At 39.1% G+C, this 23034-nt stretch overlaps 1 protein-coding gene across 1 annotated transcript; it reads right to left on the reverse strand.

The window, feature by feature from the left end:
• Window positions 1-1633: 1633 nt before the first annotated feature.
• Window positions 1634-21858, reverse strand: tspan2b (tetraspanin 2b). The gene is made up of 8 exons (XM_058409864.1): window positions 21646-21858; window positions 12275-12377; window positions 7259-7356; window positions 6594-6668; window positions 6423-6506; window positions 6258-6323; window positions 5569-5652; window positions 1634-5419 (listed from the first exon to the last, which is right to left on the reverse strand). The coding sequence occupies exons 1-8, from the start codon at window positions 21712-21714 to the stop codon at window positions 5354-5356; spliced, it is 645 nt and encodes a 214-aa protein (XP_058265847.1). The 5' UTR covers window positions 21715-21858; the 3' UTR covers window positions 1634-5353.
• Window positions 21859-23034: the final 1176 nt, after the last annotated feature.

A 23034-nucleotide genomic window follows, 5' to 3' on the forward strand; every position in this document is an offset into this window, starting at 1 on the left:
AAATCTACGATAAGCACACTACACCGATCAGCCATAACATTATGACCACTCACAGGTGACGTGAATAAGACTGATGATCTCCTCATCATGGCACCTGTTAGTGGGTGGGATATATTAGGCAGCAAGTCAAAATTTTGTCCTCAAAGTTGATGTTAGAAGCAGGAAAAATGGACAAGCGTAAGGATTTGAGCGAGTTTGATGAAGGGCAAAATTGTGATGGCTAGACCACTGGATCAGAGCATCTCCAAAACTGCAGCTCTTGTGGGGTATTCCAGGGGTATTCCATCTATCAAAAGTGGTCTAAGGAAGGAACAGTTGTGAACCGGTGACAGCCAAGGCTCATTGATGCACGTGGGGAGTGAAGGCTGACCCGTGTGATCCGATCCAACAGACGAGCTACTGTTGCTCTAATTGCTGAAGAAGTTAATGCTGGTTCTGATAGAAAGGTGTCAGAATACACAGTGCATGAGGCTGCGTAGCTGCAAACCAGTCAGGGTGCCCATGCTGACCCCTGTACACAGTCGAAATCGCCAACAATGGGCATGTGAGCATCAGAATTGGACCACAGAGCAATGGAAGAAGATGACCTGGTCTGATAAATCACATTTTCTTTTACATCACGTGCATGGCCGGATGTGTGTGAGTCGCTTACCTGGGGAACAAATGGCACCAGGATGCACTATAGGAAGAAGGCAAGCCAGCGGAGGCAGTGTCATGATTTGGGCAATGTTCTGCTGGGAAACCTTGGGTCCCTGATGGCTGTGGTCTCTTTCAGCAGGATAATGTGCCATGCCACAATGCAAAAATGGTTTGATGAGCACAACAACGAGTTTGAGGTGTTGACTCGGCCTTCAAATTACCCAGATCTCAACCCAGTCGAGCTTCTGTGGGATGTGCTAGACAAACAAGTCTGATCCATGGAGGACCCACCTCACAACTTACAGGACTTAAAGGATCTGCTGCTAACATCTTGTGCTAGAGTTTGAGCGAGTTTGATGAAGGGCCAAATTGTGATAGCTAAATGACTGGATCAGAGCATCTCCAAAACTGCAGCTCTTGTGGGGTGTTCCCGCTCTGCAGTGTTCAGTATCTATCAAAAGTGGCACCATGGAGGCCCCACCTTGCAACTTACAGGACTTAGAAGATCTGCTGCTAATTTCTTGGTGCCAGATACCACAGCACACCTTCAGGTATCTAGTGGAGTCCATGCCTCAACGGGTCAGGGCTGTTTAGGCAGCAAACACACTATTATGCATGGTCATAAAATTATGGCTGATCGATGTATTTCTAACACAAAAAAATACAAACAGGATACAAAATGATCCGGCAAAATATACAGACTAGAAACAAGGCTATGTGAAGCAACATGAACTGAAGCTATACAAACAACCACAGGAACCTAAATAGATGCACTCATCAGGATGAAACAGGATACAAGTGAGTGTAATTGGAGCTTGTTACGTGTGTTGTGATCATATGATATGCATGGACTGATGGGTAATGCAGTCCAGTGCCGAGTTTACCGTAACCATGACAGCGTAGACGACACCCCTTTCGAATCTCTAAAAGCTTTTTAGTTCAAATGATTTGAATGTTGTTTGAATGACAGATGACACAAAATCACACAAGAAGGTAAAACCTCAGAAAAGTTTATTTGTTCTTTTAACGTCAATCTTCCATCCTGAGAAGCCTAAACCTGCTTGAACTCATCAGCCAATAAATAAATTACACGTTCCAATACCAAAAAACCAGCATCGACAAAAACAACGTGTGTTGTTTACAGTACGGAAAACAAGCTTGTTAAAAAAAATAATAATTACAACACACATGGTTTGATCTAAGCTGCTATGGAAAGCCATGCAACGTTACATACAACATACTGTACATGCATTTCTACACACACACACACACACACTGTTTACTTCATGATCCTGTTGTTCGTCACCTTTAGGCATGTGCTGAAACTCAAGTCGATCCTTCTGAAATAGTTTCCTGTGACATTAGCATGTATCTCAGCTGTGGTTGATTTCACATTCAGCTTCATTATACATCATCACACTCGGCTCAGCTCGGACACAATAAACCCACGCCTTGGAAAAATCCAACTAAACAATGTTTTAAGATTAAGGGTTATTTTTTTATAATTTGCTTTTTATTTTACTTACTTTTACGAGTCTTAACAAATGATCAACTCTATCCAGTAGACACTTTCGCCGATTTTGTAGCCATGTGAAAGCGTAAATATATAGTGGAATATACAGTATATATATTCTTCTTAACTCAACAAGACTGCATTTTATTTGCGATGCTTATATTATTCAACAAGATAAAATAACAGAAATACGAAGTGAACTTCTGCAGCAACCGTCACGCGTACAACCTGAAGACACGCCCATCACTGAGATCTCTTATTGTCCTCGTGCTACAACACTTAACAGACACGCATCAGGTCATAATCACCACCTGATTAAATAGTACTTAAGACTTAAGCTAGTTCTGTTTTTAGTGTTTATTCATGTCCAAGAAATGAGAGTCTCAGTGTCTTCAAGGTTTTTCTGGGAAACCTAAGTGTCCAAAATAACTAGTAACTATCAGGTTGTCGAGTACTATATAGCATATATACTCTATATTATCAGCACGTGCCTAAAGAACACTTACAAGAAGAGGATTTAATAAACTACATCTACTTATGGAAACATTCAGTATTACTACAGATCTTCACCCAGTCCATGTTTGTTTAATTAGTTTTAGCTAATCGGGTGTTTCATTCCTGTTTCAAGTGCACACTTGTCAACTTCCCCTCTCTATTTGGGTCCACTATCTATATGCAACGAATGTTTACGTGGAGCAAAAGGAAAGGACCCAAACGTCAGTCATACACCTTATTCAATATACACACTATATACACTATATATAAGTTTTGAGGTACCTCTCTAAATCAGGGGTTCATAAAGACATGGAGGAACACCTTTGGGCTGAATTACAGCATAGACTGTGAGCCATTCCAAATCTGGGACGTCTGCCTTATGTATGCACATGAATGTAATATGGAGTTGTCCCGCCCTTTGCAGCTATAACACCTTCACCTCTTCTGGGAAGGCTTTCCACAAGGTTTAGGAGTGTGTTTAATGGAATATTTTGACCATTCCTCTTCAATTGCATTTGTGAGGTCAGGCACTGATGCTGGATGAGAAGGTCTTGCTCACAGTCTCCGCTCTAATTCATCACAAAGGTGTTCTATTGGGTTGAGGTCAGGAGGTTCCTCCACACCACATCCATGTCTTTATGGACCTTGCTTTGTGCACTGGTGTACAGTCATGTTGGAACAGGAAGGGGTCATCCCCAAACTGTTCCCACATAATTGGGAGCATGAAATTGTCCAAAATGTCTTGGTATGAAGCTGAAGCATTAAGAGTTCCTTTCACTGGAACTAAGAGACCGAGCCCAACCCCTGAAATACACCATCTGAATTCAGTGATTTGGAGGGGTGTCCCAATACTTTTGTTAATATAGTGTATATATAAACTAGGATATTTCTGCACAGCTGATGGAACTGCCATACTTTACTACATGACATGCTAGCTGATATAATATAAATCCGATTGGGAAGTTCATATTTACGAGTTGGGAAGTCGTAATTACGACGTAGTGCATTCAAGTCACTTTGGTGGGAGCAAGATGGAGGTTCTCTTGATTACTACAAGGATACAGCAAAGGTTCTAACAACTTTTATGAAAAGGAAGAACAAACATTGTGCATCAGGTGTTTTGCTTTTTATGTGTGTAATCATTTCATTAAGCTGCTGTAAACGTTATCGTTTCGTATCAAATCTTAATTGCACAATGTTATTGTATATCGTATATAGTTTGTTTGGATTTCAGTCACTTGATTCATAAACCAAACATATAATAATTGAAATCAGTGTCTGAAACGAGTGAAGGTTCAACTTCAACACATTTACCGCCTGTCACTACTCGATCCGTACCGGAAACACCATTTGTACTGCGCATGTGCAGAAACTCATATAACACAACTGTAGTAAATTGTTTCATCATACTTCAGACAAGAAGTAGACGCATTTCTGCACAGACAATTGATTCCACCAGGTTTTTTTCACACACGCCCCCCAGCGCGTGAAACTACGAGCTGAAGGAAAATCCTGAGTTTCACACCCGTAATTTCGACTTTGTGTTGCCGTTCATGTGCGTTCGACTCGCAAATACGATCTTTCCGACGTGACTTGAACGCACCATGAGTAAATACAATTAGTTAATTAGCTATTCAACAATTTAGACTCCAGTTTAGAATTATAAGATTTGTCCTCCATTTTGAAAAACAGGAAATGGCATTGAAGTAAGTTGTGTTGCTGAAATAAATCTTACTAAAGCAACAGTTAACAAGTTACAAACGACATGAACAATTTCTCACCGACTGATGTGAACATCGGTCGAATCGATCCGTCAAACAGAATGGCTTCGACCGAGAGGAAGTGGACAAGTGTGTGTTGAAAGCACAAAAAGCTGCATCTGTATTATCTGAACAGGACAGGTTGAAGATCTCAGGTTATATAAGTTGTATAAAAGAGCAAGGCACCTTAATTGATCGTATACATCATCGTCGAACAGGAATTACTTAAAAACGCTAACGACTAGCTTCTACACAAACCGACAGCACGTCACAGATATTCACCATCACACACGTTACAAAAAAAGGGAGTATAAATCTCAGCAATATGTACAAACCGGTCCTAAAGGCCACGACTATGTAATGCGAGTAAACGTTAATGTGATTCAATTCAATTTGACACATATGATGTTAATCAGGTCCGAAAGACCTGTGAGTGCACTACCCAGGGTTATTTATCAAGCACTAATTCTACATTAACATCATCCGTCTACTGTGGACGTGTCCCAAACCGCACAGCATGTACACTACACACGCCTTTTAAACACCCTCCCTGTGGTAGTGCACTCGGGCTGTTAAACACCACTTCATGTGTTATTTCCGCTCACTACGACGCACTGGACCTCACTGGCCTAATCTCCCTCGGTCATGTGACCCCAGTCTTTTAAATTACGCATCTCAACATTCTCCAGTAGATTTAAACCTAGAGAGAAATATATAAATTAAATAAACAGCTTCACAAACAGAATATTTTACGACACCTATCCAGCAGGTAAAGTGAAAAGAAAAAGAAAAAAAAAACTCAAAAGGTTTAAAGTAAGAAATCCTTCCATTAGTTTCTGACTGGATGTTCTGAGTGATGGAAAAGGAGATTTGGGTTGATCTCGAAGCTCTTGTTGTGTCTGTAGAAAATTGGTGCAGAGGGTTAAAGGTCAAAAAGGTCATCAAGTTAGATGACCTCACGGCTGTTCCGGATCGCACAGCACAGCACCATGCTGAAGATCATCCCGATTATCTGCGAAGATCAGACAGAAACTCGTCATAATGATAATAATAATAAAAATTGTTGTTAAGCAAGTAAGCAAGCATGTAGCTATGTGTTTCTTTACTCATGGATACACTTGGGGAATATTGTGTCATAATGTTTCCTTCAAAAGCTCTCACCATGACTCCGGCGATTCCGATCCCCACGTATCCAATGATGAAGAGTTTACTGTTGAAAAATTCTTCAATGGCTAGTTCACAATTCTGTGGAAATGGTAGAAGATTAAGTATGGATTCCCAGGGTGACTCACAGGAGCTCAAGAACATCATATTCACATATACACCGATCAGCCATAACATTATGACCACTGAGAGGTGAAGTGAATAAGACTGATGATCTCCTCATCATGGCACCTGTTAGTGGGTGGGATATATTAGGCAGCAAGTCAACATTTTGTCCTCAAAGTTGATGTTAGAAGCAGGAAAAATGGACAAGCATAAGGATTTGAGCGAGTTTGATGAAGGACCAAATTGTGATGGATAGACCACTGGATCAGAGCATCTCCAAAACTGCAGCTCTTGTGGGGTGTTCCCGGTCTGCAGTGGTCAGTATCTATCTAAAGTGGCCCCATGGAGGACCCACCTTGTAACTTACAGGATTTAAAGGATCTGCTGCTAATTTCCTGGTGCCAGATACAACAGCACACCTTCAGGGATTTACTGGAGTCCATGCCTTGATGGGTCAGTGCAGTTTTGGCAGCAAAAGGGGGACCAACACAATATTAGGCAGGTGGTCATAATGTTATGCCTGATCGGTGTATGTTCCTCCTCTGACTAAATAATGTAAAAAGAAATAAAAATCAAGTTACCTTGGTGTCACGTGAGCGGTTAGAACACTGAGTTTTATGTGACTCCTCAGTGCCGCAACAATTCAACTGCGAGAAGAAGAGAACAAAATCTCAACACACATCCCAACAACCGAAGAAAATCACTCACACATACACACACACACACACACACAGCGTGGGACTTACGACTCGGTGGTAGCTGTCGAGAATATCCGTGCTGTTACTGTCTTTAGCAGATAATTTATAAAACGCCTGAATGTCCTTTATGATCTGAGGGAATGAAAGCGAGAAGAAAATAAATCTTTGCTAATGAAAGAATTAACCTCGAGGCGAAAGTATTGGAGTGTAGAGATTTACCGTGTCTTTATTCAGAAACCCAAACACACCAGCCGCAACTTCTGCTGCGAAAATGATCAGGAGGCAGGCGAAGAACTGCAGGTACACAGGAACGCAAATTAAACACAACTGCACGTTGAAATAGGACAAGAACGTTACACTAATAATAATCTGCTAATAGATCCAAAATAATCCGCTAATAGAATAAGAAAAATGTAAAACTTATAATTAGTAGTAATGTATAAAAATAGGTTCAATAATCTTATGCATTTGGTTTAATATTATAATAAAACTATTATGAATGTTTTTTGAAATTCCTAAGATTTATTATTATTACTATTATTATAATCTTTTTTTGCACCTTTCACATCTGCTGAATAGCAGTTTTGATAAAGAACAGAAGTACATTTCTGAGGAAAAAGGGAAAGGAGTGGCAGGGAAAGAAACAAAGGAAAGAAGGAAGGAAAGGGAAGGAAAGGTAAATATTGAGGTTAGGGGGGTAGGAAAGAAAAATAAAGGAGAAATATGAGGAAAGGAGGTAGAAAAGGAACCGGATGGAAGTAAGAATAAGATAAGAAATATAAAAAAAAGAAAGTTAAGTTCGGGTAACACAGCAGAACAGGACAAGTAGAAGAAAGAAAAAGGAATGACATGAGGAAGTTCAGGATAAAAAAATAAGAACTCACCGAGCCAAGGAGACACTGAGACTCGCGAACAGCACCACAGCATCCGAAAAACCCCACCAACATCACCAAACCCCCTGCTGCGATCAGGATGTAGACTCCTACAACAACAGAATGAGACGAGGACACTGAATCCCAGTGACGTTTAATCATCCTTCACTAATACAGTAAACAGTGTGTTCCTACTGATCAGTAGATACATCTGAGAAACCTGTTGAAACAACTGATCCCCATCAGTTGTGCACTGTGCTGGATGTTTAATAGGACACTCATGCTTGTTGCCATGACAGCACAGAAAACTAAATAAACAAAGCAAACAAGTACATTTTTTACATTCTGCTATATTTTCTCTCTATAATATAATTATAATGTACATAATTGTTAACGCAATTATTATTAACTTAATCCCTAGTCTGTCTGTCTGTCTGTCTGTCTGTCTGTCTGTCTCTCTCTCTCTCTCTCTCTCTCTCTCTCTCTCTATATATATATATATATATATATATATATATATATATATATATAATATCTGTATTTACACTGTATATTGAGAATATTGGTAGGAGAATGTTGGACATGGAGCTGCCAGGCAGGAGACAAAGAGGAAGGCCAAAGAGGAGGTATATGGATGGAATAATGCAGAAGATAGGGATAGGTGGAGAGAGATGATTCGCTGTGGCCACCCCTGAAAGGAAAAGCTGAAAGAAGATCTATCTATCTATCTATCTATCTATCTATCTATCTATCTATCTATCTATCTATCTATCTATCTATCTATCTATCTATCTATCTATCTATCTATCTATCTATCCAATTTGCAGGTTGCAATTGCACACTTTGAACAGAAGAGGGCAGCGTAAGCTCAGAGTTTCTAAGAACACTGTCCCTCACGAGCCTCTGTTCAAGGGCGATGACATCATGCAGCACTGAAAGATGATGTAATTAACCTCATCTGACTTTTCACTCATCTGATTACCTTCATCACAGAGGCAGGGGGAGGGCGAGAGAGAAAAAGGGATGGAGGGAGGGAGGGAGGGAGTGAAAGAGAGAGGGAGCACTTTCTCGTTATTAGTTGTGTAAATATTATCAAAACCAAAAATGAATCATACAAACAATGGATTCTAGTCTGTAGAAAATACCCACAATGCACATTAAAGGCCTATCTAGAAGTGTGTGGTTTGGGACACATTAACTGTGGACTCATGATGCTGTACAAGTGCTCTTTATAGTGAACAGTGTGTGTGGTTTGGAACACAAATGTCCACAATGCCTTTTGGCACTTAAAGGCTTATCTTGTGGTGTTTTGGACACGCCCAAATTGAACTGATAATGGTGTTTATGTTCTTTATATAGTCAATAGGGTGTGTGGTTTGGGACACGGCCAAATTGTACAGATAATGGTGTTTATGCTCTCTATATAGTCAATAAGGTGTGTGATTTTGGACATGACTAAACTGAACTGATAGTATTTATATACTCTATGTACTGAATAGGGTGTGTGATTTGAGACACGCCCAAATTAAACTGATAACAGTATTTGCGTTTCTCTATATATTAGTTAGGGTGTGTGATTTGGGACACGCCCAAATTGAACTGATAATGGTGTTTACGTTTCTCTATATATTAGATAGGGTGTGTGATTTGGGACATGCCCAAATTGAACTGATAAAGGTGTTTACGATTATCTATACATTAGATAGGGTGTGTGATTCGGGACACGCCCAAACTGAACTGACAATTGTGTTTTTATATTCTCTATATAGTGAATACGGTGTGTGGTTTGGGACACGCCCAAATTGTACTGATAACGGCGTTTGTGTTCTGTATAGTGAATAGGTGTGTGGATTGAGACCCGCCCAAATTTAACTGATAACGGTGTTTATATTCTCTATATAGTGAATAGGGTGGTTTGGGGCACGCCCTAATTGTACTGATAACGGTGTTTGTGTTCTGTATAGTGAATAGGTCTGTGGTTTGAGACACGCCCAAATTAAACCCGATAACGGTGTTTATGTGCTCTATATATATGGAGGGCGGTTTGGAAGCACTGTTGCGATGGTGTTTATGTGATGAAAATGAACTAAATCACAAAACACTTTTGTGATTAGACTGTTCCCTAGATCAGTGTGCCACATAGTGAGCATGATTCTCCGTTGTGGGGGATACGACGTGTAGGGAATTGAAATGACATCTGGGCTGTGGCATAAGTTTTCCCTGTAGGTCAGATGTACCTGTTCAAACTCCCACCACCACCACCAAAAAAAACCCTCTACCCACCCACAACTGTTTTTCCACTTCTGTTTCCATGGTGACTAAATCCCTGCCCTACAAACTACCTTCTAAAAAACAAAAGAGTGAGGCACCGCTCTTTTTCTGGAGCGTTTGTGTGGTTTTAAGGGGGAAAGTGATGAATAAGACACACACACACACACTCTCCCCAACACACACACACACATGCAGACACATGTAGGCTGAAATGACACACCGCAGTCAAATATAGCCAAATGTACTGTAGATGTGTGTTATTTATGTGTCTGGACTGTAGGAGGACTTTTACTGTGACACAATGACATCACTGCTGAAAAACGGTCCATTAGTGACCCACATCACACACACACACAAGTCTTCCCATCCATCATGTTGAATTTGTTTATAAGAATAATTCAGTCAGTGTGATGGAGGAGTGCTGTGAAGATGACACCCCCCCCGCCAAAGGCACCTTCACTACCTACACACATAATTACACACCGCACATGCTGATCCTCCAGCTAACCACACCACTGAGCCCTTTCTTCTGTCCACTGCAGGACAAAAAGTTTGAAAAATTATATCAGACAATCAAGAGTTCATGATATGGGTGTGCGTCTTTGCTGTTAAAAAAGATATTCTCTAAAAAAGGATCTCAGAAGCTCTCTGGTTTCCAGCGAACATTTCTGTAAACAAACCTGAAGTAAAAGCGAAAGGTAATCTGATCAAACATTATCGAAAGGTCGACTGGAAACACCAGGGAATTTTTTTTTTTGGCTGAAGGTTGCTTAGAAATGAAGTTTTACTTGCTTAGTAGCTGGTGTCAGAGAAAACAGAAAGCTTTCCAGAAGGTTCCACAGCACATTTCAATTTGAGCTGTTATATTATTAAAACAATGAAAATAAAATAAAATGATTATAATTATAATATGCGAATAAAAAAAAAAACAGCTTATATTTCCAGCAGTGTTTTCCAGGATATTTACAGGATTACATTCACATTTAGACTTTTCACACTGCGCTTAACCCCGGGTTATCGTCACTCTAAACACCGCTTTTAACCCTGAGTAAAGAAACGGTTCACACCTGTAATTTGAAAGCGGTGTTTTAGCACCACTTTTTACCATATTTGCTGAGTTAATCCCACATTGCTGTGTTAAATTTGTTCAGTGTGAAACCAAGCGGTGTTTGCTTATTGCTGCCGGACGCTTGGCAACAGACAGCCAATCTGGTCGCCTGCTGTTCGCCCAATCAGTGATGGTGACACCACTAATATGCAAATAAGAAAGTTAACCTGGGGTTTAGGAACGTACAGTGTGAAATGTTTGGTAACGAATACCCAGGATTAACAGTTAACCCCAGGTATAGTATGAGCAGTGTGAAATGTGATTACTGATAACCCAGGATTACGTTTATCTGGGGTTTAGGATGACCCTGGGGTAACAATTTCAAAGCCCTATTTAGGCTTTTCACACTGCGGGTTATCGCTGCTCTAAACACCGATTTTAACCCCGGGTAAAGAAATGTTTCACACCTGTAATTTGAAAGCAGTGTTTTAGCACCGCTTTTTACCCGGGGTTATGAAACCCTGCTCCGGAGCAGGCTTAGAACCACATTTGCGGTATTAACCCTAACATTAGGGCTTTTCACACTTGAATTGTTACCCCTGGTTCACCCCGGATAAATCCTGGGTTATCTGTAGTCAAGTTTCACACTGCTAATACTATACCTGTTAATCCTGCGTTTTCGTTAACAGACGTTTCACACTGTACGTTCCTAAACCCCGGGTTAACGTTCTTATTTGTATATTTACGGTGTCACCATCACTGATTGGATGAACAGCAGGCAACCTATATATATGACAAGGCTTGCTGCTCAATTTCTGATTGGCGGTCTGTTGCCAAGTGTCCAGCAGCAACAAGCAAACACTGCTCGTTTCACACTGAACAAACTTAGCAGTTAGCAGGGTATAAACAAGGTTGCCTGCTGTTCAGCCAATCAGTGACAGCTAACCCCAGGTATAGTAAGAGCAGTGTGAAACATGATCACAGATAACCCAGGATTCCGATTATTCGGGGTTTAGGATGACCCGGGGGTAACAATTTCAAATTGAAAACAAATAAAAATGAAAGGTTATAGACCACGCCCACTTCTGGTTTACATCTAAATCCAAAACAGATACAAATATTTTGAGCGTTAAACCGATACAGATGCAAATACATATAATGGCTCTCTGTGTGTGTTTGCGTGTGTGGTTTCATTATCCTGCAGCTCAGAGTGAAACCACACAAACACTCAAACCCCCACCCTCCCACACACACACACACATATACACTAACATTTCCACACTCTGACATATTCATATATGTTGTTATTATTCACACACCATACAGTATTTCTCATTTTTATTGTATATCCATGCTCATTCAACATGTTATTTTAAAATAAAAAGTGTGAGTAGTAGAAAGTTCAGTTTCACCCAGGTGTTTGTTTATAACTTTACTATATTACTGGAAACCAGAACCACAATTTCCTGTTTTTCAATAGTTACCCTAGGTGATGTAGCAGAACAGATGGCTCAACCTTTAACCATGTGATCACGTGATCATTAGAGAGGTTCTCTTTAAATGAATACAGTTTGATACTGATTAAGACACACACACACACACACACACACAAACACACACACATCTCTCTCTCTCTCTCTGTCTCTCTCTCTCTTTCCCATACACACAGACACACAGACACACACCATTACATACATACTCACACTCACCAATGAAGAAGGTGACCGGTGCTGTGTCACTGTTCAGAAGAGACACTGTGTCATTTTCCAACCGCAACCACAAACCAACAGCCAACACCAGAGAACCCATTAACTACAGAGAGAGAGAGAGAGAGAGAGAGAGAGAGAAAGGGACAAAGTGGTAGTAAACAAAGAGACATCATCATCATTATCATCTATTATCATCACTATCATCATGATACATCATCAGTAGCATTAACAAAGTGTCTTTCACTCTCATCAGTATTGCCATCAACCTCACTCACCATCACTGTCACTATGATGCATTATCATCATCATCGTTAGTGTCATCAGCATCATTAGTGTCATCACCAACATCATCATCCTTAATCCTCGTCGTCATTAGTGTCATCACCAACATCATCATTAGCGTCATCACCAAAATCATCATCCTTAATCATCATCATTAGTGTCATCACCAACATCATCATTAGCGTCATCACCAAAATCATCATCCTTAATCATCATCATTAGTGTCATCACCAACATCATCATTAGCGTCATCACCAAAATCATCATCCTTAATCATCATCATTAGTGTCATCACCAACATCATCATTAGCGTCATCACCAAAATCATCATCCTTAATCATCATCAGTGTCATCACCAACATCATCATCTTTAATCATCATTAGTGTCATCGCCAACATCATCATCCTTAATCATCATCATCATTAGTGTCATAAACATCATCATTAGTGTCATCACCACTATCATCATCATCATTAGTGTCATCATCAATATCATCATCCTTAATCATCATCAGTGTCATCAACATCATCCTTAATCATCATCATCATCAGTGTCATCATCAGCTTCATCATCCTTAATAATCATCATCATTAGTGTCATCACCAACCTCATCATCCTTAATCATTATCATCATTAGTGTCATCACCAACATCATCATCCTTAATCATTATCATCATCATTAGTGTCATAAACATCATCATCATTAGTGTCATCACCACCATCATCATCATCATCATCAGTGTCATCATCAGCATCATCATCCTTAATAATCATCATCATTAGTGTCATCACCAACCTCATCATCCTTAATCATTATCATCATTAGTGTCATCACCAACATCATCATCCTTAATCATTATCATCATCATTAGTGTCATAAACATCATCATCATTAGTGTCATCACCACCATCATCATCATCATCATCAGTGTCATCATCAGCATCATCATCCTTAATAATCATCATCATTAGTGTCATCACCATCATCCTTAATCATTATCATCATTAGTGTCATCACCAACATCATCATCCTTAATCATTATCATCATTAGTGTCATCACCAACATCATCCTTAATCATTATCATCATTAGTGTCATCACCAACATCATCATCCTTAATCATTATCATCATCATTAGTGTCATAAACATCATCATTAGTGTCATCACCACCATCATCATCATCATCATCATTAGTGTCATCATCAATATCATCATCCTTAATCATCATCATCATCATCAGTGTCATCATCAACATCATCATCCTTAATCATCATCATCAACTTCATCATCCTTAATAATCATCATTAGTGTCATCACCAACGTCATCATCCTTAATAATCATCATCATTAGTGTCATCACCAACATCATCATCCTTAATAATCATCATCATTAGTGTCATCACCAACATCATCATCCTTAATAATCATCATTAGTGTCATCACCAACATCATCATCCTTAATCATTATCATCATTAATGTCATCACCAACATCATCATCCTTAATAATCATCATCATTAGTGTCATCACCAACATCATCCTTAATCATTATCATTAGTGTCATCACCAACATCATCATCCTTAATCATCATCATTATTACTGTCATCATGAACATCATCATCCTCAAATCATCATCATCAGTGTCATCACCAACATCATCATCCTTAATCATCATCATTAGTGTCATCAAAATCATCATTCTTAATCATCTTCAACGTCATCATCATCATCGTCAGTGTCATCATCAGCATTTTTGTCACCATCATCATCAACAGCAGCATTACCACTAACATTCTTCCCCTCCTCCTTCTCATTACCATCACTATCACTAGTGTCATCACCAACCCTCATCATACTTAAGCACCACCATCCTCATCATAATTAACCATCATCTTCACCATCAGCAGCATTATCATCATATTTAATCATCATTATTTCCATCAGCAGCAGCAGTATCATCACCTTCACCACCGCTATCACCATCATTAGTGTCATCACTAACACCATCATTGTTAGCCATCACCACCACTACCATCATCATCATCAATGTCATCAATGTGATCATCCTTAATCATTATGTTCATCATCAACATCTTCATCCTTATCTGCCACTATCCACTACAACCGTTACCATAACCACCACCACCACCTTCATCCCTATCATCATCACCAGTATTACTATCATCATGTACTGTCTCTGTATTCTCTCTTCATCCCTCTCTCTCTCTCTCTCTCTCTCTCTCTCTCTGGTGTTTCACTTTGGAATCAAGTAGAGAAATAATAAATCTCTCCTTCTGTAAAAATGCAATAATGTAAAATGAGAGCTCCAGATTTTTCCGTATAAAACCACTAAGTGTGTGTGTGTGTGTGTTGACTCCTACTGGCTTTTACATTCATGTTTATTGAGAATTTCATGTTGCTGATGGATTTTCCATGTTTACTTTTCAGTGTGCTGATATTATATTTCATACCACTGCATTGCAAAAATGTAATACATGTCCACAGTGTGCTATAAACCTCCACAGAAGAGAATTCGGGAATAATCTGGAATATTATGGGATGTTCTCTTCGACACCGACTTTATTCTGTCTTCTGAAGGAAACAGATGAGATGATATCCAGGAAGCAGAGATTCTGCCAAATATGCTGCCGTCCTAAGAGGTGAAGAGACCATGTATTCGAGTGTCACGAGCAATGAATAGAAATAAAATATCACACACGCATGCCTTATTTATTTCAAGCCGCATTGTAAAATGTATTTTTGCAGTCTGACTGAACTCTAATTAAGCATTTTAACAGCCTACGGCATACGCCTAAATAAAAGCAGTGGAAAAATCATTTCTCCTGCAGCTTTAAACCTCGTCTTTCACAGCTTCTCATTTCTCCTTATCCTTTTTTACTCCTTTTTTAGTGCTCTTGCATGCTTTAGATTTGTTTCCATTGGTGTATTTATATATTCTCTTGTAATGTAAATAAATAAAATAAAATAAAAATTAAAATAAAAAGGAGACAAATATGTCTGAGTAGTAGCAGTTTTAATTGATTAAAAAAAACTGTATTACATTTTAATTAATTAAACTGGAACTTAATATATGCAAAAAACATATAATGCTTTCGAAAGGGAAAAAATACATTTAAAATTTTTTTTAATGTGTTATTTTGTACATTAAATATAAAAAGGACTAAACTTTAGGTGGTTTGTTGTATCAGATCCAGAACAGCTTGTGCCATAGGTTAGCTAGGGGCAAACAGGTGACAAAAGGGGAGGGGCTTATTTTAATTCAAATCATTCTAATTTGGATAAAGAGCTATTTTATGGGAAGGCGATGGGACTTTTGTGTAAATCAGCACACTTTACTGAAGGACACAGTGACACTAAACACACACACAACCTCTAACACTACAGGGCTTTTGATACTACGCTAAACCCCGGGATATCATCAGTCTGAACTCTGCTTTTAATCAGAAACTGAACCTCATATCACGTGTCTCAGAAATCCTGTTGTATAATCAGCAGCTGTAGAATTGATTACAAAAACTAATATTAAATGATGACGAAAAACACGTCAATTGGAGCGAAGTTTACAGTTATGGTCCGAAAAGTCAGTTCAGGACAAACTAAGGTTACAAAAACAAACAATAAACGTAGTAGTTTTTAAAGTTTTTTCTCATAAGTATCGCTAAAGAAAAGCGGCATCGTAACATCTCTATGTCTTGTGAGTCAGCTTCTGTGTTAAAGCATTTAGAACGGAGCCTAAAACAAACAAAATACTAAAAACTGAGGAAGCAAAACACTTAAAGCTAGCTAAGTGGGTTAACAGACTCGTTTCACTGGGACACACCCTTTTTTCTCTCCTCAAACACAAACACACGTTCTGGGTCCTCTTTTCTCATTTTTTCTAGCTTTCTGAGGACCTTTTCCATAGACACACTGATTATCGTAACTAAGTATTCATTTTCTAAAAAAAATTTCCAATAAAAACTATAAAGAACTTTGTGTATTTTTTGTAAGGACCAATTTCATGTGATGACATTCGACACGCTGCTATCATTGTGAGGATATTTGATCCTTTTCTGTCCACACAAAGAGCTAAATACATGCAAACACTGACACACACACACACACACACACACAGAACAACAGCATTATTAAGGATTTATGAGGGCGCCAGTCTCCACAGAGCACATTAGAGGCAACAGTGTGATCAGAACACACAGTTCAGGCAAATAAAACCATGTGTGTGTGTGTGTGTTCAGAGTAGAACTTCTAACATGATGCTTTATGAACTGCGTTTTCTTTCATAATCCTAAAAGTGTTTTAAAAAAAAGTGTGTCTGTAATCAGTAATCTTTAATGTGACTAGTAGATAAGATTGTGGATGGATCTAGGGTTTGGAAAAGATCTAACTTATAAAAAGTGATTGTAAGTTAATTGTAATTTTGTTTGTTAGGATATCAGGATTTGAGTTATATTTAATACATTATTAAATCGGGGATAAGTGATTTTTTAATGGTTTTTTTTTATTTTTTTTCTCTTTGTTTTAAGCAGTGCATTTCTTTTTCCCTGTAATTTTTAAGCACGTAATTGCAGATAAAAGAATATTAGATGAGTAGCAATATTGGCTGATATGTCCAGTAAAAGGTCCAGTAAAGCAAATTGTGCCACGTTTAATACAAACACTTAAAATATGGAAATATCTGTGTGTATTTTTGTCTATTTCCATGTAAGGTGTATGAAGTTGTGTATTTCATGGTAATACCAGTAAAACCCACTCTTCTAAATCTGCCTGATGATGGTTTTCAGTGTACGCTAGCTCAACTTAACATTATCTAATGCTAGCTTCAGTTTCCTGTGTGCGTGCCATGCGATGGCCAAAAGCTTGTGGTCACCTGACCATCACACCTATAAACATGTGATTCTTCCTGAGAACTGTTACCACGAAGTTTGAAGCACATGACAGTACACACAAATGTCCTTGTATGCTATAGCTTTACATATTCCCTCCAACTACGAGGCTTAAACACGTGACAATGCCCCTGTGCACAAAGCACAGAGCTCCATGAAGAAATGATGTGTGAAGGTCGACGTGGAAGAACTGGAGTGCCCTGACTTTGACTCAACCCCATTGAACACCTTTGGGATGAACTGGAACACTGACTGAACCCCAGACCTCCTCACTAAAGCACAAATGGGTATGTTGGTCAGGTGTGCACAAACATTTGACCACATGGTATCGATTAAGTGATGTTGACGTGCTTTTACAGGAAAACAATCAAGATACCCCCCCCCAAAAAACACTAAAATTTTAGTGTTTTATTCCTTAATAATATTACAATTTATTAGTAATTAAAGCAAGTCATACGCTTTACCCATTAACGTGATGGAACATCTGTTCTAGCAGTTACAGCTTCTATTAAAAATCCTTTCTTCTCGTATTTTCTCTTTCTTTAAGTTAATAAAACAAAAGAAACACAGCTCTGTCCTGGATGTTTTTAGTTTCTGACTACTGCAAAGAACTGACACTGGAGACTTTATAGAAACATATCCTTACAGAAAAACCTCACCATGTTGCCTGTATCGGAACGAGTGCATTAAAAAAAAAAAAAAAAATTCTTTTTAACCACTATCAGGGCTGCTGTTTGCTAGAAAATGGATCAACACCTTCTGGCCAATCAGAATTGAGAACAGAACTGTGCTATAAACCCATGTTTAAGCATTTGTCTGCAAATGTGAAGCAGTGGGCTGATATTACTGTGGCCTGTTTCTTCCATCTGTAATTTCTACTCCCACCTGCATGCACGCACGCACACACACACACGCACACACACACACACACACACACACGCACACACACACACCTGCTACGGTATTAACAGTCCTACAGCTATAAAATCTAAAGGCGATGAATTTGCTGCAACAGGACAGAACATCACATTGTGCTTTGTATCCTCCCTCCCTTAAGTACCCTTTATCTCATTTACTGGGAGTGGCAGCTTGATGTTTATGAGTCTGGGATTGATCGCAAGGGAACTCTGGGTAATAATGGAGGGCTGTGGATGATAAATTACAGCCTGAGTGGGGAGTGATATTGATTGTAGATCAAATATCTCTTTTGCTGTATAATACCCATTAGCATTATTACAACACATTATTATCATTATTATTATTATCAACTATGTACTACAACATTTTAGTGTATGCAAGAGCGTTTAAGCTACCTTTCACTAACACCTGACAACAGACCAGACTCTCAGCCGCGTGTGTGTGTGTGCGCGTGTGTTTGACAACTGCACTCGCATATCAAAAGGCAAAGCCATGAGACCAGAGATCAACATAAAAAATCAAAGTTAAAACGATTATCTAATCCATACAACGTTCGTCATGGTGTGTGAGAAAGTGTGTTGATTACCATAATGCCTTGTCAGGCTTAACATTAAAGACAACAAAGAGCGGCGAGGAGCTTTACGGATTTAACACTCAGATGAGCGTGTCATTATATAAAGCATAAAATTATCCATTTATAATGTCTGGAACGGAAGACAGCCCTAAACCGCTTTTAAAAAATGTATAAGGAATTCAAAACACCCGGGAAAGGAGAGTAATTTAATCTGTTATTTGACAATAACACGACTTCTGGAAGATGTTTGAATAAGTTATGAGACTATACGTTACAAAGACACTGGATAGTGTAAAGATTTCTTTCTCCTGCAGACGTTGGAAAACTTACTGACACCGGAGACTCCTACTATTATGGAAAACTTCACCATAATAAGGATATGTCTCTGTGTTACTATTAGTAACAGTAATGTATTAGAATACATTAATACAAACTTATCGCCACCTTCTGAATCAGATTGAACAATTCAAAGCACTAGTGAAATGAAAATAAGCAAGAAACATCACCACGAGTCTACTGTGGATATCAAGGGATTTCCTCAGTGCAGTATTAGTAATGGACACATGATCCAGTCCTACAAAGTGGACTGTAAGAGTTTATCATGATATCACGCATCCCTGATGTGATTCCGGCACTGTTATACTTCCTGCTCTCAGGATCAGTCTGATTTATCCTAATGCTGCTTCCGCATGGAGCTCCAAAGATCTACACTTTCCAGAGCTCAACCTAAGAACAGCTGCTGTAATTGTAAATACCGTTCTCCTCTCATCACAGGACACTGAATCACAGGACAATTTCAATTTTATGAGGGGGTGTTTACATTAGCTAGCCGCAAAAACACAGGTATCCATTTAGTTTCTACACATGGAGTCACGATTTCAGTGCCAAGCAGTGCGATCTTTCCAGCATTATGCTAATTAGGTAAATAATCCAAACGTCTGCCTCAAAAAAATTCTCGACACCATACCGCCTAAATTACGAGGTGTCACATGTAATATATATGAAATGAAATGCATCAGTATTTTCTGCCAGTTTTGAACACCTGCAGTTAAAGTTTAATCTTGATAAATGTGCTCTATTTAGAAAACTGAAAGATGTAGAATGCGAACGGGAAAAAAATCCACATGAAGCCATACACACAGTCCCCTCCAAAAGTATTGGAACAGCAGGGCACTGAACACGTGATGATGGAGCAGAATGTCAGATTTCATTTCCTGCTATTTACATCCAGATGGGTTCAGAAACTTAGAACATGACATATTTGGTGTTTCAGATGAGCAAAATTACAGTATAAGATCAAATAAATTCAAGTCAATAACACTTCATCTTTAATTACATATCCCTTGCCTTCAATAATGTCATCAAACCAGCAACCCACTGACATCACCAAACTGTCTGACCCAATTAGACTGGATGCATTTCTCTTTAAATGACCACACAGAAAGTTTCTGTTGACTTCTGAACTCATTCTGCGGCTACGACCAGAAATTTCATCCTCACTGAAGATTTGCGAGAATGTTCCAGAAGCAGCTATGTAAGCCCCAGCTATGACGCACTACCACCACCATGCTTCACTTGAGCAGAACCTTTCTTCCTCCAATCTTTCGCCTTTCTGTCACTTTGGTAGAGGTTAATATTGGTTCCTGAACTTTTGTGGCTCTTCTTTGTGAATTGAGATCTGGCCTTCTGATTCTTACCGCTGATGTGTGGATTGTGCGTTTTGTGTTTGTGGTCTTCGGCCTTTATATTTCGGACGGTGGATTGTGATACCATCACCTCTCACCTGTAGGAGTTGTTGGTGATGTCATTAACTACTATTTTCTTCATAGCTCATCAATTGTCGCTGTTTTGCCTGGCCAACCTGTTCCCTGTCTGACTGTTAATACATAAGTACGTTCTTTCTTCCAATTTATTTTATTTTATTTTTTGCCTATACCCAATAACTATCTATTTTTCTTCTTCTTTACTCAGCTGTGTTTCTCACATAGACAGCTCTCTGGTCTTCATACTGGTTTATCCTTATAAAACAAATTTAACAAATACCGGTCAAACCTGAAGCTCGGACCAAGGGTAGACATTCCTAGATATGAATTATTTAAACAATAGATTTAACGGGACACATCTGGGCAATGAAAAAAAAAAACACCTGTCAGTCACATGTACCAATATTTCTAAATCAATTGAAGAAAAATGTTCAAACAAAAGGTGGCAACTTATTTAATACATAGGGAGGTAAATGTCAAGAAATCTATGGTCTCATATTTGAACTTTTAATCTCAAACACTATATATATATAGTGTTTGAAATTAAAAGTATATATATACTTATATATACTTATATATATATATATAAGAGATGAAATAAAGGAAAGCCTGTGCAGTGCAGTGCACTATATGTGGAATAGGGAGCTCTTTGTGAACTCGTCCGTTTCCAAAGAGGAAAAAGGGGCGTTTTGTTCCCTTAATGGAAAATCTGATTTACCTTTCCATGGCCGACGGGATAAACACACACTGAGACGCAGGCGATGGGGGGAAAATGGAAAGAAAGGGGTGTTTTCCTTTCTTTTTCTCCCCCCCGTACAGAACAGCCTTCATCAGATCACTGCATGCAGCTTTCAGCTCTAAACAGTCAACAATAATGGATCTGATTCATTCACAGCATTTCATCAACAGGCGCTCATGCATCACTCACCCAGAATATGAAGTTGAATATGAAGAGCAGGTATTTCACGCATTTCATTCCACCTTCCACTTTCCCCATTTCTGTGTCTGTTTGTTTTATAGATTTAAAGCAAGAAATGATCCGGAGTTGAGAGTCAGGAGCAGCTGCTGTCAGTGCACTAACACACACACAGGATTATTAGGTATCTATCTCTCTCTCTCTCTCTCTCTCTCTCTGTAAGTGTGTGTGTGTGTTTGTGTGTGTGTGAGACTAAAATCCGCCCATTTTGCACTCATGGGGGTAAAGTAAGGGGGAACCGAGACACGCGACGGACAAAATCAACGACAACGCAATTTTTCTTTTCTTTCTTTCTTTCTTTTTTTTTTTTTAGTGATGTTCACATTGCACATGTTTTTTGTTTTTTGGATTAATGTAGTATGGTTGGTTGCAACCACCGTCCACTTTATTAGGAACAAATTAGGAACAAGCTATCCCATCCTTGGGGGTTGCGGTCAGAGCGCAGGGTCAGCCATGATGCAATGTCCCTGGAACAGGGTGGGTTAGGGGGTCTTGCTCAAGGGCCCAACGGTGGCAGTTTGGCAATGCTGGGGCTTGAACCCTGATCTTCTGGTCAACGACGCAGAGCCTTAACCACTTGAGCTGGGTATGCGATTATCTAATCAACCAATCATGGCTGATCAAGGTTACAGTCTTCGGTTAACGTTGACATCAAACATCAGAATGGGGAAAAGTGAGATTTCTGTGGGTGTACGCGTGGTATGGTTGTTGTTGACAGATGGGCTGGTTCGAGTATTTCAGAAACTTTCAGAAACCCAGATTATCTTCTGGGATTTTCACACACACAATAGTCTTAAAAAAAACTAAACAACAGAGGTCCTGCAGGCAGAAAGACCTTGCTCACATCATCTTCCTGTTCTTGGCTGATAGGAGTGGAAACTGATGTGATTTTTTGCAGTTGTAGTCCATCCACCTCATGTCAGGATGGTCTGTGCAAGCTTGAGATGCCTTTCTGGTCACCATGGTCATAAAGAGTGATTGTTTGAGTCACTAGATCCTTCCTGGCAACTTTTCCTCTCTTATCTTAAATTTTCACAGACAGAACTGTTGCTCACTCAGTGTTTTTTGCTTTCACACTGTTCACACAGCACTCTGTGTTTAAAAATCCCTGGAGATCAGCATTTTCACTGTACTTTGTCTGTGTTATGTGTAGCACCTCTGGTCTAGGAGGAACGTTGTTTCACTTCACTGTGTACTGCATCAGCTATATATGGTTGAAGTGACAATAAAGCTTCTTTAACTTGACTTGACTTGACATCTGGCACCAACAGCCATGCCATGGTTAAAGTCACAGAGATCACACTTATTCTTCATTCTGATGTTTGTTTCCAATGTGAACAT

Source organism: Hemibagrus wyckioides, linkage group LG15 (assembly GCF_019097595.1).
Source record: "Hemibagrus wyckioides isolate EC202008001 linkage group LG15, SWU_Hwy_1.0, whole genome shotgun sequence".
NCBI lineage: Eukaryota > Metazoa > Chordata > Actinopteri > Siluriformes > Bagridae > Hemibagrus > Hemibagrus wyckioides.

Excerpts from the sequence above, each read along its gene's own strand:
- tspan2b (XM_058409864.1), bottom strand. The coding sequence starts at position 21,714 with ATGGGGAAAGTGGAAGGTGGAATGAAATGCGTGAAATACCTGCTCTTC. Across the intron at positions 7,357-12,274 it reads ACCGGTCACCTTCTTCATTG|GAGTCTACATCCTGATCGCA; the intron begins GTGAGTGTGAGT and ends CTGTTGTTGTAG. Across the intron at positions 6,507-6,593 it reads GGTTTCTGAATAAAGACACG|ATCATAAAGGACATTCAGGC; the intron begins GTAAATCTCTAC and ends TCATTCCCTCAG.